This window comes from Gobio gobio, assembly GCF_949357685.1.
Source record: "Gobio gobio genome assembly, chromosome: 9".
NCBI lineage: Eukaryota > Metazoa > Chordata > Actinopteri > Cypriniformes > Gobionidae > Gobio > Gobio gobio.
Genome location: NC_137115.1, coordinates 4,976,816 through 4,995,952, shown reverse-complemented (window position 1 = coordinate 4,995,952; position 19,137 = coordinate 4,976,816). Strand labels below are relative to the sequence as shown.

At 40.3% G+C, this 19,137-nt stretch overlaps 1 protein-coding gene across 12 annotated transcripts in view; it reads right to left on the bottom strand.

Moving 5' to 3' along the window:
- Positions 1-19,137, bottom strand: part of ets1 (v-ets avian erythroblastosis virus E26 oncogene homolog 1) — a 72,091-nt gene that overhangs the window by 14,523 nt on the left and 38,431 nt on the right. The window contains exons 1-6 of one of the 12 annotated variants that reach the window (XM_079825910.1): positions 17,367-17,775; positions 6,624-6,743; positions 6,378-6,407; positions 5,479-5,679; positions 2,488-2,565; positions 1,218-1,463 (exon numbers count right to left, since the gene is read on the bottom strand). In XM_079825910.1, the coding sequence (XP_079682036.1) occupies positions 1,218-1,463; positions 2,488-2,565; positions 5,479-5,679; positions 6,378-6,407; positions 6,624-6,743; positions 17,367-17,424 (733 nt within the window). In that variant the 5' untranslated portion in view covers positions 17,425-17,775. Of the gene's footprint in view, positions 1-1,217; positions 1,464-2,487; positions 2,566-5,433; positions 5,680-6,377; positions 6,408-6,623; positions 6,744-17,366; positions 17,776-19,137 lie in introns of those variants that run through there. The other 11 variants (XM_079825908.1, XM_079825903.1, XM_079825912.1 and 8 more) reach the window with 11 other exon arrangements.

Sequence of the window (19,137 nt, the reverse complement as noted above, 5' to 3'; positions counted from 1 at the left end):
CTATTTCTAAAGATGTTTGCAGAAATATCACATATAATTCATTATTTTAAGTGACGTCATAAGCTGCTCATTTGATGAAAGACGACATTCGTGGAATAAATGAGGACTCTGGTCTCGTGTTTCTAACCAAACCCCAATGTCTCTGGTTATAGAGGGTGCAAAGTGCTCAGCAACTACAACAGCCAGGGAAGTTCACAAGCGGTCTAGACCCAACCACGTGGAAAAATCTAGACCTGCTCCACACCACACGGCGCGTCTCTTACGCAACATCCATGTGGAAATATTTGGGTTTTCTCTAATTGGAAGAAAATCAAAACAAATTGCTTCTCTATTTTTGGCCAAACTGGAGAGATAAAAGGCCGGTCTCGATTGAATGTCAATTACAGAATGAAGGATAACACAGAGCTGGGCCTGATCCTGAAATCTTCAATTGAAAAATTGAAGCCACATGTGAGTTTGGTGGCACCACAAATACTTTCCCACGCAGGAAAAAAACAAAGCTGGGATTTACAGCACATAAAGCCCGCTCGTACCTAGAGGGCGAAAGCCCAAATCTCCGGGTTGTTCAATAATATACAAGCGACTTTGACAAATCTCAATGGCCAATCCAAATCTCCATCATTTGTTCAGCTGCATGACGGTTAGACCACGAAGAGCGAGGCAGGCTGTTTATTCAACGAGTGGGAGTGAAACCAAAGTTACTTCATGAGAAACCGGAACGCTCTTTTCACGCTTTACACCTCTCGCTCCTTACGAGAACCTAAGGTTCACAAAAACACCTCGTACCCCAGTAACGTAACCTCACAAGGACGCGCTGACACAAAAGACGGCTACCAGCGCTCTGTGGCTTCAAAACTTCTCTCACTTTGAAGCAAACATCTTTGTTTTTCTCTCCTTTTCCCTCACCGCAGTCGAGAGCATCTAGAGATGGTGTATGATAGAACCACAAATAAACCCGCCGGTCTACTTCATTCCCTGGCGACTCACTCATAACTGCAGCAATGCGAGATGAGAATGGCGTGACTTGGTTTTGAAGACCACACACTGCTGATCACTGCGCGGGTGATGGGGATCAATCTAAGCCCCGATGGGAGATTGTAAACATGAGAGGATTTGGCTTTAGTCTCCCATAGCGTTCATAACGATGCCTCAAACATTATCTTGCATGAACTCACACTTTCAAAAGCAGCGAAACATGACCTTTGGCCCATACTCACCTCTGCTAATGCGACCCACACACATGTTGTCGGGTGACACGACTTCCTGTTTGACTGAAAAATAGTCTCCCTGCAGTGGATTGAGAGGTGCGTCTCGCAGTATAACGTTTGGGTACTCGCTCTCGTATTTGAGTGACAGCAGGTCTTCCGAGCTAATCGGGTGGAGGGTCTGGTAAGACTCGGTTATGAAGCTCGGCTCGGAGTATTCGGAAGGAGGGACGCACTGAGGATGCTCAATGCCATAGTCTGGAGGAAAGGAAGACGAAGAGAAGACAGACTTGCATTTAAAAAGAAGAGCATTTACATAGACCTTTTCCACAAATGACAGTTCATAGAGAGCAAAGGCTGTCAGGGCTATTATGGTTTAAAAAAAATCATAACTCGAAATAACAGAAACTGAAATGATAACATTTCCAACCATAGTTGGCATGTTTGATTTGAGAGCTTCAGTGAATAATGACTTCTATTTTTATTGTATCGGTCGATATTAGATATTTCAATCGTTTGTACTCATTTCATAATGTTTTACGTGTAACACTCACTTAAATATGCAAATACTGACAATAATAGCAAATATAAAAATAAATATCCATTTCAAACTGTACATTATAATGAATTCACTTGTAGCATTTTATTTAATATCGACCATTTATTATTATTGTCCATAAAGAAGATGGGTTTTAATATTGTTGCATCCCTAATTAAAATTTCTATCTGCTCTTCACAAAAAGTCACCGTATGAATAAAGAATAAACTTCCATGGTGCTTTTATAGTACTTTCTTGCTTGACCATAACTTGCTTGACCTCTTGCTTGACCTCTTTCTGTATGGATAAGTCTATTTTGGTGTCATTTCTTTTTGGTGTAACATCAGAGGTCAGAAGCACATGAGGGTGAGTTAATAATGACAGAGATTTCATTCATAGATGAACTTTCCTTTTAAGGTAGACATTAAAGGGATAGTTCACCCAAAAATGACAATTGTGTCATCATTTACTCACCCTCAAGTTGTACTTCCAAACAGTTTTCTTTCCTCTGTTGAACACAAAAGAAGAGATTTTGAAGAATGTTTGTAGCCAGACTTCCATACAAATTTGTCCTTACTATGGAAGTCTACTGTCTGGTGACCAACATTCCTCAAAATATCTCAAGTAAATGATGACAGAATTTGAACTATTGAACTATCCCTTTAAGGAAGATTTAACCAGAAGCGGTGAACGTGTACTCAGGTACTGTGATGACGCAAACTGAAAGAAACGGCAGGTACTCACTGAAAAAGTAGTCTGAGGGGTAGCGGGATTCCTGGAAACTGGAGGTCAGACCGTTGATGGGGAAATGCTTCGGGTCTTCTGTGTGAAGAAAACAACACACATCACTGAACCTATGCACACTTTCGAAGCCAAATCTGTTAAATAACATTAGATTGTGCGAAGCAGAAACGACTTTGATCTGCATGTCTGACATTACAGGTTTTCAAAATGTGACACCTCGCTCATGCTCCCAGCATTTGACATGACAAATCACAGCACATCAAATCTAGAAACTTTCCTGAAGGTGATTTACAGTCCTGCTTATCTTACTCTTTTGTAAAAGTCGAAATTCTTAATATAAATAAAATTACAACTTCTGATAGGGTTAAGTACATAGTGAGTTTCAGATACTCACACCTGTGACTGTACGTCACTCGGATTCTATATTAATGTGTCAAGTTTCTAAGTTGTTTGGCAACCATAAACAGCCTATATATATATATATATATATATACACACACTATATACACACATACATACATACATATATATATACAGGGAGTGCAGAATTATTAGGCACGTTGATTTTCTGATCATATTTTTTTTCCAGGCACATTTGACCAATTCCAAACCACAGTAATCCTAATAACTACTATTGATTTAGTATTTAAAAATGTATAAGTGATATATAATTGTTCATGAAGGCTGGAAATGAAAATCACCTTATATTCAGGTGTGCAGAATTATTTGGCATGTTTTCTTTTACAGATAAATTGAGCCAAAAAAGAGATTTAACTCAGACTGAAAAGTCAAAAAGTATTAAATGCCCATGAGAAGGATGCAATACTAATGTAATACTAGACATTGCAGTTAAGGCATGACCATTGGACAGTGAAATGCTCATTGGGTCAGCAGGATCTGACAAAAACAGGTGGTGAAGAAAAGACACCTGTTAACTGCAAAAGAATTAAGAATTAAGGTGAAGAATTAAGGGTGAAACCATCAGGAACCCTTTAGTCTCCAGCGCCACCATTTTCCAGAGCTGCAACCTACCTGGAGTCTCCAGAAGTGCAAGGTGTCAGGATCTCAGAGACTTCAGTTAGGTAAAGAATCCTAAAAAATGACCCCCACTAGATAAGAATCACAAGCTGAAGTGTCGTAAAATACATGAAGAAGGTTTTTTTATAGGCTTTATGGACAGATAGGTTGAGAGTGACTCTTGAAGGACCAGCTCCTCATCCTCTAGTACCACTGTTTGAAGAATTCATCTTCCAGAATCTGGCAGTACGTTTTGGGAGTTCATTTTTAGTCCATCTCTGCAAAACGGACTTCAGGATGGACTAAAATGAACTCCCAAAACGTACTGCCAGATTCTGGAAGATGAATTCTTCAAACAGTGGTACTAGAGGATGTGGTGCTGGTCCTTCAAGAGTCACTCTCAACCTATAAAACCGATAAAAAACCTTCTTCATGTATTTTACAACACTTCAGCTTGTGATTCTTATCTAGTGGGGGTCATTTTTTAGGATTCTTTACCTAACTGAAGTCTCTGAGATCCTGACACCTTGCACCTCTGGAGACTCCAGGTAGGTTGCAGCTCTGGAAAATGGTGGCGCTGGAGACTAAAGGGTTCCTGATGGTTTCACCCTTAATTCTTCACCTTAATTCTTAATTCTTTTGCGGTTAACAGGTGTCTTTTCTTCACCACCTGTTTTTGTCAGATCCTGCTGACCCAACGAGCATTTCACTGTCCAATGGTCATGCCTTAACTGCAATGTCTAGTATTGCATTAGTATTGCATCCTTCTCATGGGCATTTAATACTTTTTGACTTTTCAGTCTGAGTTAAATCTCTTTTTTGGCTCAATTTATCTGTAAAAGAAAACATGCCTAATAATTCTGCACACCTGAATATAAGGTATTTGTCATTTCCAGCCTTCATGAACAATTATATATCACTTATACATTATTAAATACTAAATCAATAGTAGTTATTAGGATTACTGTGGTTTGGAATAGGTCAAATGTGCCTGGAAAAAAAATATGATCAGAAAATCAACGTGCCTAATAATTCTGCACTCCCTGTATATATGTGTGTGTGAATTATTAATATTTGATCATACATGTTAAAATTAAAGTATAATAATTATTAATTATATTACTGTATAAATCTAACATTCAGATTAATGTGATTAATATAATCATGTGACCCTGGAGCACAAAACCAGTCGTGCGTCTCACAGGTATATTTGTGGCAATAGCCAACAATACATTGTATGGGTCAAAATTATCGATTTTTCTTTTATGCCAAAAATAATTAGGATATTAAGTAAAGATCATGTTCCATGAAGATATTTTGTAAATGTCCTACCATAAATATTTACAAAAATGTATTATTATTAGTAATATGCATTGCTAAGGACTTCCTTTTGACAGCTGTAAAGGCCCTTTTCTCAATATTTAGATTTTTTTGCACCCTCAGATTCCAGATTATATTCATATAGTTGTGTCTCGGCCAAATATTATCCTATCCTAACATACCATACATCAATGGAAAGCTAGTTATTCAACCTTCAGATGATGTATACATCTCAATTTCAAAAAATTTACCCATATGACCATTTATTGAAGATTATCTAAATCCATTTTAAAAAAGCATTACTTGAAGCAAAATAACAATTAACTGAAATAAAATATTTTAAAAAAATTAAAAAAGGCAACATTTCTTATTTTCATTTAAAAGAAAAAAAATGCTTATCTTACTAATATATATATATATATATATATATATATATATATATACACACAGACATAAAAAAAATAATAGAAATGTCAAAGAAAAATACAACAAATTTAAAAAAAATGTAATTAAAATGAAAACAAATATTATAAGACATTACAATTCAATCGTATTCAAAATATTCACAAAACTATAATAGCGTTTTATTGATAGTAAAAGAACACTGACTGTCTTTGACGGTAGTGCAGATGTCGAGGCGGTGAGGATGTCTACCTTTCTGCAGCATCTCTAAATGCTCCCAGAGGATGTCGCCCACAAAGTCTGGTGCCAGGTCCAGGAAGCGCTCTTTGCCCAGTGCGCAGAGATTGGCCCCGTCCATGCTGAACTTATGGAAGTCCACGTTCTTCAGACTGAACTCATTTACCGTCCAGGTCAACCATTCCCTCACGTGGGCCTCGGTCCACTCGCGGGGGTCTAGAGTGGTCAAAGTCAAAAGACATCTCAGTGTTACACGCAGATGGCATCATACATTGTATTCTTCACAATCAACTACAGAAACGTCTGCCAAGTCAGTTAAAGCTATGTCAGTAAACCTGATGCATACAATATTTTAGTCGCAGGTCCGGTGGCTTCTGGGAAATTATCAGCTGACTTTAATATACATTTGATGCCATGATGGGAGGAACTGAAACGCCTGTAATTTTAGCTTGCACACCAGTTCTATCTCTGTCTGTCTCAGTCTCTCGACTGTGCACATGCTCACTGCAGGCAGCTATTTCCAGACAGACTTCAGCCACCCTAGACACAGCAAGCAAAGCCATCTTGCGGTCTTCCATAGTTTGGGAAGCATAATTCATAACCTCTGCTGCTTCAGAGTGCAATGTGTCTATCTAGCAAGATCTCTTTTTAGGCAATCTGATTGTGCCCTTTCAAAAAACAGCCAAGTGCTACAGAATAAAGAGCCAGAAACTAGGAAAACTCTTTCTTCCTCTCTCTCTCTCTCTCTCTCTCTCTCTCTCTCTCTCTCTATCTATAATTTCTTACCTCCTCCTATTAATCTGATAAATAAGAATAAGTAGGATAATATGTCTAATGTCATTAGTGAGTGTTTTAATGTGTCTTTTAATGGGAAAGTTCACTTAAAAATTAAACTTCTGTCATTATTTACTCACCCTGATGTTTTTCCAAACCCGTATAATCTCCTTTTGTGTTCCATGGAAGAAAGAAAGTCATACGTTGGGAACAGCATAAGGGTGAGTAAATTATGACAGTACTTTTATTTTTAAGTGAACTTTCCCTTTAAGAGAGAGAGCAACAGAAATAAGCTAAGAAACACAGAAATCAGATTTACTCTACACAGTTAGAGAGCGTTTTCTTTCTTTTTTTTTTTTTTAGATGTAAGTGCTTTAGAGTAAGACCTTTAGGGATGGAGAGTCGCTGTTGCTCCCTGGTGAAGCCGCTGAATGTGGCCAAAAGAGCCTGTGACATCATTTCTTTACTTCCTGGAGTCAGTAGAGGAACATCCGCACACTCCAGATCTGTTGGGACAAACACAGACAAGATGTGTCATCACACACACATTCTCAAAACAGATTAACATTTCACAAACAAAACGAAAAAAATTAATTAATTAAAAATAAAATTGTAAAAATAATTTAAAAAATATATAAATAATAAAAAATAAAATAAAATATATAAAATAAAATATATAAAAAATATGTAAATAATAAAAAATATGTAAATACTAGAAAATATGTAAAAATAAATGTAAATAAAATATAAAATATGTAAATAATAAAAAATTAAAAAAATCTATAAAATAAATAAATATGTAAATAATAAATAAAATATGTAAATAATAAAAACATCTATAAAATAAAAAAATCTATAAAATAAATTAAAATAACAAATTAAAATAAAATAAAAAGTAAACTAAAATGAAATAAAAAAAATCAAATGAAATAAAATAATAAAAATAAATAATAATAATAATAATAATACAAAATTAAAATACATAAAATCAAATAAATCAAAATAAAAAAAATAAAATAAAATAAATAAAATAAAATAAAATAAAATAATAAAATAAAATAAAATAAAATAAAATAAAATAAAATAAAATAAAATAAAATAAAATAAAATAAAATAAAATAAAATAAAATAAAATAAAATAATAAAATAAAATAAAATAAAATAAAATAAAATAAAATAAAATAAAATAAAATAAAATAAAATAAAATATCCCAGCATCTCAGATGCAGGCATCTGCAGCCCGAGTTTCAATTCCACAAACTCACTTTCCAGAGATAATGTCAATCAGTGTACTGCAAGAGCTACATAATCATATACAGCAAGAAAGCCAGCAGCCTCAGCATCACACAATTAAGCGTAGTCGTCCTGCATGTCTGCTGACCATATGCACACCATCCACCTCCAACCTGACCTCCTAAACTACTTCTCAGAGCCAAGGATGGTCTGCTAACACACAGAGTGTGCCACAGGTCAGATTCTACATCAATGATCACCTTCCCACAATCCCTTCCGCCCAGCAAGCTGTCCCATCTCCATCTCCAGCCACAGACAGAGGGGGCCTGTGTTGGCAGGGGTCAATAGTTAGGGGTGAGAGGTCGTGACAGAGGGGTGATGTCACAGCAGGCTGCAGGGTGTCAAACAGACACTGCAGTGTTGGGAAGCTCGCCCTCTCTGCTCGTGGGCACCCAGCAGGACACAGAGAGGTCTTTGATGAGTTAAACAGTACCCGATGACTTCCACTGATCCAATTAGGACTGCCGGGGTGGCAGTTTGAGAGAAAGAAAGGGACTAGAAAACCCCCTAAGGGTCTAAAGAATGCCACAGAGCCAAGCGACGAGTCCGCCGAAAGGACCGTAATGCGATCAAAGACATGCGGGATGGACGGGGAGGGGTGATTATTCTATTACTGGTGGCCGTCAAAAAACGTCCGACTGTGACTCAGACTCAATGAATTTGTCTGGGAGCTAAACGCAGAGTCCAGACTGTGGAAAGTGAACACTGTGTCTTTTTTTTTTTGCTGTCTGCGACTGCTTTTCTACTGACACCCAGATGTTCTGGCATCTCCGCGCGGTTTTTAAACTGCCAGCCCTGGGCGCCGTATGGGTTTACACTCGCTGTTGTCGATCCACATCACGACATGACCCAGCCAGGAATGCACAACAGCTGTCCCTCCTAACCTCATTCCCTCTCCCGATCTGCTCCCCTGGTTGACTCGAAAACGGGGAAGGATTTGCAGCGATACATTATTCAGAGTGTCTAAATGGAGAAGAACAATGTAGTGCTCTTGTGTGATTCGATTAGAGTGAGATGCTGCAGTCTCCATTTACAGTGTTTAATTGCGCATTAGAGCCAGCTGGACGTCAGAGGCTTCATTCACGAGAGAAGAGGCCCATTTTCACGTTAGGTGATACAAGGCCAGAACTGACAAAAAAAAGAAATGTGTTTCACTTGGACAAAATATGACACAGCAGCTTAACGAATTACAGGTTTTTACATTAGTGACAAATGCAAAGTGCCCTGTGAACAATAAAAAAGTGGCCTGGTGATCTGACAAAAAGCCAAATGATAGCTCTTACAAGCGGTGTGCTAAAATATAGAGGGTTTGAGCATGCTATGGAAATCAAATCAAGAGTTTATCTTTCCGTTAATGTGTAAGTAATCTGTATCGTTCATTAAACTTATGCTTGCTTTAGTCTGGAACTCAGTCTGGAAACCTGTACATTAATTTCTACTGCTTCTGTTACACTTTTGCAGGAACCAATCACAGGCAGGCTTATCCACCTGGCGCGCTATTGGCGGGTTTAACACGTTGACGGATAGAGAAGCGATGGGTCGTTGCCCGTTGATCACGCCTCTTGTGGTCTGATTGGTTGAAGGACTATCCAATTGTGTACAGAGTCATTTGAATTATGCTCGTTTATCACGCCTCTTGTTCAGTAGAAAATACAGCGCAGACTCCCCAGACCAGTGTTCAATCTTAAATTGAGCTTGGGCTGGTGATAGCCAGACAAGTATGACATCACTTTGTAGGCAAAACGCGGAAGCGAGTTAGCATTTTAGCACTTCCGGTTCCCTCGTCCCAAATTCAATGGATTTTTTGAATGGGATTTTGGTTAAACAAGCTCAAGGCACGTTCACGTTTTATTCTACGACATACAATACATCAGTATCACCCCACTCGTGATTTTTTTGAAGCGGTTACGTGTCTTGAAAAAGCTAACAAGTGGCTAAAAGGGACTACAGAGGCTGTCGAGGAGATTAAATGTCATCACACCGAAAAGGTAAGCTCAGTCTGGTTTTACAACCTCATTATGCTCATAATTGTGCTCTTATAAAATAGTCTAACTCAAACGTTCAGGGAAAATGTTTTGAGTTAAAAACTGAAAGAGTTGTTGGAAGCTTAGTGATGGTGACGTTGAAATCGCGGAACCGCGGTGTAGTCTGTTTATAGCCTTCCTTTAGCTTTTTACTCCTGGCGACTGCATCTAGGCTTCAAAATTAATAAAAGTTGTGTTCATCTGTGATAATTATCAAAACGTGCAAGTATCATGAACTTGTGTAGATCACACAACTTGTTTTTAGCGATAATCCAAAAGCCTATGGGAAAATCCTATTGGGTTTTTATCTCGAGGGAACCAGTGCGATGCTAACTGCGATTGGCCTACAAACTGACGTCATACCTGCTCTACTCTATTGGAAGTCAATATCATCCCATTCTCATAGTTCATGTCAATGATTCACTGGTCAAATAAACTACTGAACCGACCAACAAATCAAGGGCCTGTAAAACTTCATAACTAAAAGTGCAGGTTGGTGTGGTAGAGTACAAGTCCGTCTGTCTCAGCTCTGTGCATTAGTAGAGGACTGTGAAATTGTTATTATGGTCATGAGGCCCTGGTGGTCTCATGGAGTTGGGTGGGGTGGGGTGGGGTCGGATGATTCACTTATCTGTAATGTGAGAGCATCCGAGACAACATGAATGGAGTCCCCAAAGGGATGACATCACCGTTGGCATGACCACTGGGTCCCGCCCATTCATTCCATTCAGTGTTTTCCATAGTATATTCAGCGATTTAATGACTCGCACACATCTAGTCAGGGTCGATCTACAGCCTAACAGATCACACATTGATGATAGTGTTAACGGTTCGTTCTAAAATTAGACACTTCAAAGAATATGCGAGACAGCGAGTGAGTGTGTAATAAAAGCCAAATAGCTCATGACGGGAACTGGACGGTATTTAAGCTTCTGAGCGTTTTTTTGTTCTTTGTGTCAGTATGCCAAATTAGCATATCTTACCACACAAGTTTCTTTCTTTTTGTTTCAATTCAGAGTTGCATATGCCAGTCCAGTCGAAAAATATTTCAACCCTAAAAAAGTCAGGTTCTGCCCTTTGACAACTGTGTGTCTCAGCAGGGTGTCAGGGTGGCCCATAAAACACCTTCAGTTCTTTATCTCTCGCATTATCTTTCACAGAGCGCTTGACAGCAAGACTGTTAACCCTGGCGCGCATGAAGGAGGGCCATTCACACAGCAGGTCCGTGCTGAACAAGGCATGGTCAAGGGTGGGGGATCCAGTGAGAGAAGTGCTTGTTCTGCCCACTGTTTAGATTTCCATCTGAAAGCATGCAGACCGGGCCGGGCCGAGACAGGAATAGCAGCGGCCCACGATCAAGCTCCCAAAGGCAGCGCGGAGCCCGTCTACCCTGCCGAGGTCATGCGTCGGGGGCTTTCCCGCCCTGGAACACTGTGGCTATTCTTAGAGACCCAGCCAGTGGGTGCCCCGGGTTCACTAGATGGTCTCACCCGCTCGCACACACACTCACAACACCACCATCAGTGGATCACACAGTGAGCATTCAAATCACAGGAACCACTTTAAAATGGGCATTCTTCAACAAGCTAAGTAAAATTAATTGTTGAGTCTGGTAGGGATGAAACGGTGCCTCTGTACCTATATTTGCTGCTGACAAACCATAACTGTCTTCACTACCACAACCTAGCTCTTATCAACTTCTTTTCTGTCTGCAATCATGCTTTTGAACTGTCCGCAATTGGTATGCGATGCATTACAGAGATATGTATAGCGATGCTACTATGCATATTGCAGAGTAAAGCAGAGGCGGTTTGCAGCATGCAAACTGAAAGAGCACAACTACATTGGAGGAGTGAACACCTCTGAAGTGCACATGGATCAGTGAATCATACTGTTTAGACTTCAGAACAAACAAATGATGATCTTGACAAACAGTTTACTTTCAGCAACATTCTTCCTAGAAACCTCCAATAACCTCTTCTAAGTGTACCTGAAATTGCAGCATTTCGTGAGGGAGAAAAAAAAGACATGTTTCCAGCGCTGGATATAAATATGTCCAAAAGCATTTCTGATCAAAGTGAATTCATATAGGAGTAGCCAGTCATGCCTGAGCTAAGTTTATGAGCAAGCAGCTTTCAGTACCAGGGAAATGAAGGAAGGAAAGCTCTGCATGCAATTAGCAAGCTAATGGCTAATGGTTTCTGCTATTGTGGATCCAGCCAATCGCCAACAGATGCATTCTCTGTAAATGAATTCCCCAAAGACCGCATTGTTTTTATGTATCGTGCCACACATTCCTGCCTTGTTTTACAATCACTAATGTGGATGGGATTTTTGCGCGAATTTGTTCTGTATTTGTGACCTAAAAACCAATGTGCCTTTGAGTTCAGTTCTAAATGGACCAATTACACAATTAACTGTACGTCAAGTAAAGTACCACAGCTGTAGCAATGAAAAGAGTTCACAAGCCCAAAATAGATGAATGGAAGACTGGAAAAGAAGATGAAATGTTCTGAAATACACAGCAAACTGCAGAACACAACTTCAAAGTGATGCATCATTTCGGTAAAATATCTATAGTGACAAATGTCAACATCAAATGTGTCAGAAAGCCGAAGCAGTAAAAAGCAGCGTGACACGCCAAATTAAGTCTCTGCAGTTCTTAACTTTGTAAGAAATGCCTTAAACATGTTCCATTTGCACACTCACAAGTTTAAAAAAAAAAAACAACACGTCAGATTAACCCTTCTCTGTGGTTTTATGAGAAAGGGGCGAGTTGTCGAATCTCACCATGTTCAACTGGTGTAAGTGAACAATGTCAAAGACTAGCCCTCATTATGACTGCCTCTTGGAGCCGTTCCAGACACCTACACAGAACGCCTTTAACTGCCTCATCCCTAAATCGCCCGAGCAGAGCCTCTCTGTCAGAAATATGTAGATAGCGGGGAGAAGGTTGAGCGAGAAAGAGTCCCAGCTGTGGCGTCTCTTGTGACTGCCAAGGATCATGTGCCTTCTATTCAGCTGTACATCAAGTAGCACTCACAAAGTGAGAGAGACTGTAAACCTAGCTACAGCCAAACACCTGGACCTCAGAGAACAGCTTAAGATCCCATATGTAACAGGACTGGTAGCCAGAAGCGTTCCGTCAATGTGCCTCTAAGGTAGGAAATGTGTTCAAAGAGGTGAGACAAAAGTAGGATAATTACAAAACCAGCTCTGACTACTGAGCCCTATAACAGGTGACTTGGTGAAAGAGCGTACACCGATGGGAGAGTGGAATCTGGGAACAGGTCTTCCCCTGCTTCCCTAAACTGTGAGACATGTAGACGGAACCAGTCAGGATGCCGTTGTGATCTTAAAACCAGACCCAACGCCACCCTCCATGTCTCTCCGTTGTACTCGGTAGACATCTGCAAAACAGCCACAGCAAAAAAACAAAACAAGAGTGGCATGGAAAGACAGGCACCGGTCCGACTGGCTTACTCACCTCAAGGGCCTCCCACCACCCAGGAGGCGGTCTGGAGCCCACCAGAGAGCGTCAGAGGGACTGGGAAGGGCTAATGTCTTATGGGAGGAGGGGTGGGTGCTGGAGTCAGCTCAGCAGGGGCTGTGACTCAGTAATTAGCCTGTAGCACGCGGCGGGGATGAGAAGACAGCACTAGGCAGACGCCACATCAGGGGCCAAGGAGACGAGGCAAGAGCCCATGTGGCCCACAGACGGCAGAGAGACAAATGCAAGGAAAAAAGAGAGACATGGAGCACAGGGGAGAAAATGGGTGCTGTAAAATGTTGGAAAAAAATACACTGTAGTTGTTATTTCTTCCCTGCTCTGGGACATGCTGTGTCTTTTGCTTTTGTTTTGGTCTTTTGAAGTTCAGAGAAGCAGGGCCAGAGATAACTGTTGGGAAGACTTCAAACTGAAACACAGTGAAGTGGGTCAGGACGGCTTTCGCAAGTACGCTACAGTGAAACCGGCCCTGACGTATCGTTCAGTCATTCTGACGCACGTAACAGTTCGGAAAGAGAGTTTGTTTGTGCCGTTACCTTGAGCCAATAACTTGAACTAATAAAGGACCTCCCCTTCCCCCTTTGATGACTACACTTTAAAGGGAACAATAAAAACGTGTGTTCACCAGAAAGAATTTCTGACAGGGGAGTCACTTTACCAGTGGACATTCTGTGAAGGGGGAGTCATTCACAAACAGTAGGCAAGACTTTCTGATCTAACTGTGTTTCATCCTAGCCTCAAGGCTCAAGTCTGGTGAATCAATTCTGAGTGTCAAATATTAATCCAGTCACCTCGAAAACCTGTTGCACTTTACAGTAGTAGATTATTTTCGAAGTGACTCATACACTGTTCAACAAACTATAAAAATTGCGTTCAGGCTGAGTCATTTGTTTGACCCACATCTAGAGACCAACATCAGACTAACCTTGATTGCCCAGGTCTGTATTTGCACAGCTGTCAGGTAAGCAAGGCATGCTTAGGCCTGGGCGAAAGTGCGGAGAGGCTGACATTACAGAAACATCTGTTATGTAACTCCAAGCCATATTAAGACACATCAATCTAGAAAGGTTCACACACCTAAAAATGCTGGGATAGTGCTTTTGCACTAGTGCCAAGTGTGTTGGTATCTAAAGCAAAGATGTGCGAGCGGGCCTAGCAGGGGTTTGGGATGAGAGACTACAGTCTTAATCAGATAAAAACAGGCAATAGGCAGCCCACCCAATCCTCAGACATTCCTGTCACTTACTGAACCTTGAGACGGACACGGGGCAAGAGTGAGAAAGAAGTAGAAAGGGAAGATAATATATCTTCATCAGTGGTTATTTCTCTAGGACAAAATGAGTGGGAGGTGTCCCCTGGCTGTCTCTCATGTTGCTGCTGACTCATTTCACTGTGCTAAGTAGTCTTTGGGCAAAGATGAAAGGAGTGACCCCATTATCAAGCTTTTTGACTACGCCCCTTTCAAAGCAGAGCTCTCAGAAGATGCTGAAGACTTTCTGGGTTGGAGCAGCAATAGCCATTTTAGCAGCAGAGGTTACATGGGTTCTTGTAGACCGTTCTGTGCTAACTCCATATGCAAGCTTATTTTAGCAATTCAATTAATGAATGTAAGTGTGTTTATCGAGCCTGTCCTGCTCTTGTGTAGGACCCATTGTCTCTTCATGCACTACATGTCTCCGGGTAAATCAGATAATCTTGACTGAACTCTAAACAACTTTTGTGTGACTCTTGATTGAATTCAACCATTCATCACTTTTGTATAAACAGAGTCAAAAAGCAAATGGGGGCAGGGGAAGGATGGCTTGTTTTTGCACTAGCCGTTGTCTTCGAGACACAGCTTGCTTGTCTTGATTTAAGACCCAATACAAACCGGGATCAGGTGCTTAATGTCTACGGCCTCTCTGCATTAATGACGCGTGCACGCTAGAAACTATTTGTGCCAGTCTGCCAGAGCTTTACACTCCTACAGGCACTTTGTGCTGAACAGGAGACCCACAAGGTGCACAAATCCATTCTTCCAGAAGACTAAAGTAGCAGACTAGCAGTAAACATGTCTTGCGTGGATTGTACGCTCTTTGCCAGTGAGCTGCGTTCACCCTGGCCTGAACACTCACGGTTGACTGAACTCGAGGGAGCTTGTCTTGAGAAATTGTTTTGCAAGATAGCACGATATTTTGGCAACCCCCGCTGCAAGTATCAGCACTTTTTTTTTTTTTAACAGCACACAACTGTTTTTCCATGCGAGGAGAAAGCTTGAGCTTGTGTGATGGTGAGTGTTTGCACATGTTCATGTGCCAGCGCATTTGTAAATGTAAACTGTGCGACTGTGTGTGAAAAGAGAGCCGGCCCGTGTGCATGCAAGAATATGCAATTGTGGTAATGATTCATATCACATCTTGCACATCGCACTAGAGGCATTATGTTTTAGCTTTCGTTCTGACATGCTTGCAAAGGTGAATGCCTTTTTTCCATGATGTATGAACAGCTGGTGGTGTGTGAGTGTGTGTGAGAGGCAGGGAGTTGGGATTCTGCGTGTATAGCCACCAGCTGTGGTCGAAGCCAGTCAGCATTTTATCTTAGGGAAACTAGCGGCCACTGAACTCACCCTGCCCTTCCGGGCCAAAGAAGAGGGTCATGTTCTTAAAGAGAACAAGTACATGGGGCCAAGGCATGTGCTAACACTAGCATCTCACTTGCATACTCGTCACTTTATTCCACTCCTCAGGAGTACAGAGAGGGAGTGTGAGACTGCTGACTACTTAACCAGCATGGCATCTTACCTCCCTCTCTCCTTCCCTCCCTCCCTCCCGCCCTTCACCCTGGTCAGGCATGCGGCCCCTCCTGAGCCAGGCTGGGTCAGCAGCGGTGGGGGTTAATGGATGTGGTATGAATGGACAGTGAAGCAGCATCATGACAAACTTCATTCAGTTGACACTGACCACTCTTTAGCCAAGAGGGAATTTCCCTGCCATGACGAGCATGCGTGAGATTGCACAAGCACACTCACATCAAAATACAAAGAAAGAAAGAAAGAAAACTTTAAATCACTCAAGTAACAAGGATGCGTATAATATCGGCATAAAAAGAAAAGAAAGCCTAAGGCTCAGCAAATGACCAAATAATGAATGCATGAGCACATTAGATGACGCAATGCTCTGAAAGTCAGCTAGACATAAAAATAATCGCTCTTGAAGTTAAAATTCAATCCTGCTGGACATGCATGAAATGAAACATGACTTTGTGAAGCGATAAAGTGTGTCATGTCATTAGAGGCCATGTGTGGCAGTCAACATCAGCCTGGTGTCAGACTCATGTACAGCCATCTGATTTATGAATATGTTGCTCTCATTCTTGCAACATAGCAAAAAAAGAGTCCAGTTTTGAACATAATCAATATAGCTGCTCAAATGACAATGACAATTGTTCTGAATATAACTCAACATCACAGTATTTAACCCTGATGATAAAATGTATGACATTTACAGATTTGTCAACTATAAAAGTCTAGATTTATGAAATTTAAGAATTCCATAAGTGCATGTTTACATGACTGGCGTAAGTAGTCACATGACCATAAAAGGAAGCATCACGTAAAGAATGTCATAATACACATACTTTTTAATTAGCATATTTGATTACTATAACATTTTAAAAGTGTGTGAATAATCTATAATTGCTGCCTCATGATTGGTGGTCACATTTGTGACCAATGGGGGAAAAAACACCTGAATAAATAACTATTTCAAATCACATTCGCAACAAAAATTTGAATAAGAATACATGTAAACAAGTTTAAAAAAAAGAGAGAAATCAATACCTTTTTCCCACAACTGCCTGACAGTACAACATTATGTTAGTCTATCCTATGCAACTTTTTATTGGGTCTTATTGAGCTATTTTTTTCCCCATCAGTTACATTTGTGACCACATATAAAACATATTGGACTATCCAAATGCACTTATCTGTGTAGAAATCTGGGATAAATGTTGTTAATATTACTATATATTACATAATAAAGACTATTTGTATTGGTCAATAAATCAATGACTGGCACATCTGGAGCGCCACATGCAGGCTGTTATACCTGTCTATCACTTCCACATCAAAAACATTTTACGTTGCATCGAGTTTCGGAAATGTTCTGTTTGACATCAAATCATGAACGTATCTCGATTGCAATGCATTTCACAAAGGCAAGACATCAGCGTGCACAAAAGTTATTCATAACACTGGACAAGTGACAAAGACGCGTTTTGCATTATAAAATCAAAACGAAAGCGATGAGAAGACTTGAGATACTTACCATCTACTTTCTCAGATTTTATTATAGTTAACGGCTTAATATCGACAGCTGCCGTCATGGTCACGCATTCAGTGCACAAAGTCTGTTTGTATGTTTTTAGTCCCAAACGTCTCCTCCAAAGTCCGTCTATGTGCCGGGAGTTTCTTAGAAATTACACAGGTTTTTCCCTTAACAAGATCCGATCTCTGAAGAATTGAAGTGTCTCTCTTCCTCCCTCTCTCTTTCTCCGTTCTATCTCAATCAGTCTTTCATTCCCTCCCTCTGTTAGTTACCCCGGTCAGGGCGGTTCTGTGTGCGGCACGGAAGAGGCTGATCCCCGCGTAAAGGGGGCGGCGTTACACGCTGATTCAAATCAATTCAATTACACTCTACTCTGCTGTCTGCGCGACGCACGCGCCGCCACGGCACTGGAAGCGGCGTTGAAGCTGCTCTTCATGTCAAAGCGTTCACTAAACAGACTGATCAGATGTGAGCTCAATGCTCACAGTTCAGGAACAATAAAATGGACGGATAACTAGCAATATACTTTTGTAGAGGAAATCCGTTGTATATATATTTTTTTATAGAATAAAGAATAGGCCTATAACATATTTGGTAAATAAAAGGTGATGAACATAGTCATTACAGTCAGCACACATCTTGCTTTCTATTGGCTGCACACAAGACTCAGCACTTCTGATACAGGGTTTTCCACAATTGTGAGTCCCACTGTACAGTTATGCCAACTTTTTTTTTTTTTTTTTTTTTTGGAAATCTGTGTTCACTTTTCATATTCAAATGTGACTTTTGCATCCCCACCCTTTCTTTGTGAAGCTCCACCAATCAGTCCTTCCCAAAAAAAAAGCGGCTTTTTTTGTGATTGTTGCGGGCAAAAATCCTTGATTATGTGGCACGTTTTCTGAAAAAATGCGATGGAAAATGCGGGATATTTATGCAATTTTATGCGATGAAATTGCGGGAACTTGCAAAAATTGTGGTTTGTAGAAAAAGAGAAAAAAAGCACTAGGCTACATCACGAAGTGCTGGGAATATTTCAGTTCTCATCTTGTTTTATTGAAGACCTTAATAAACATATGGCTCAAATTTACAAAACATTGAGTCAAACAAGTTCTATAGCTTTACAAAAGGAATATGCTACAACTTCTGAAAAAATGAATAAACAACTTCCTGTTTTGCAGAGGTAGCTACAAAACATTTGACATTTGAGTGCTTCCAATGTACAAAGTGCAATCTCTTAAAGGGTTTGTTCACCCAAAAAGGAAAATTCTGTCATTAATGACATTAATGATTTTAGATGAAATCTGATGGCTCTGAAAGGCCTCCATTTGCACAATGCACTTTACACTCTCAAGACCCTTAAAAGGTACTAAAGACGTCGTTACAAAGTCCATCTCACTACAGTGGTTCTACAATAACTTTATGAAGTGACGAGAATAGTTTTTATGCGCAAAAAAAACCTAAATAACGACTTATATAGTGATGACCGATTTCAAAACACGGCATCATGAAGCTTCGAAGCGTTATGAATCAGCGAGTCGAATCATGATTCGGATCGCGTGTCAAACTGCTGAAATACGTGACTTTGGCGATCCAAACCGGTGAATCGACTCACTGATTCATAACGCTCCAAACCACTGAATCGACTCACTGATTCATAACGCTCCAAACCGCTGAATCGACTCACTGATTCCTAACGCTTCGAAGCTTCATGATGCAGTGTTTTGAAATCGGTCAACACACCGGGAAACTTCTTTGCGTGGTCTTTTGCTGT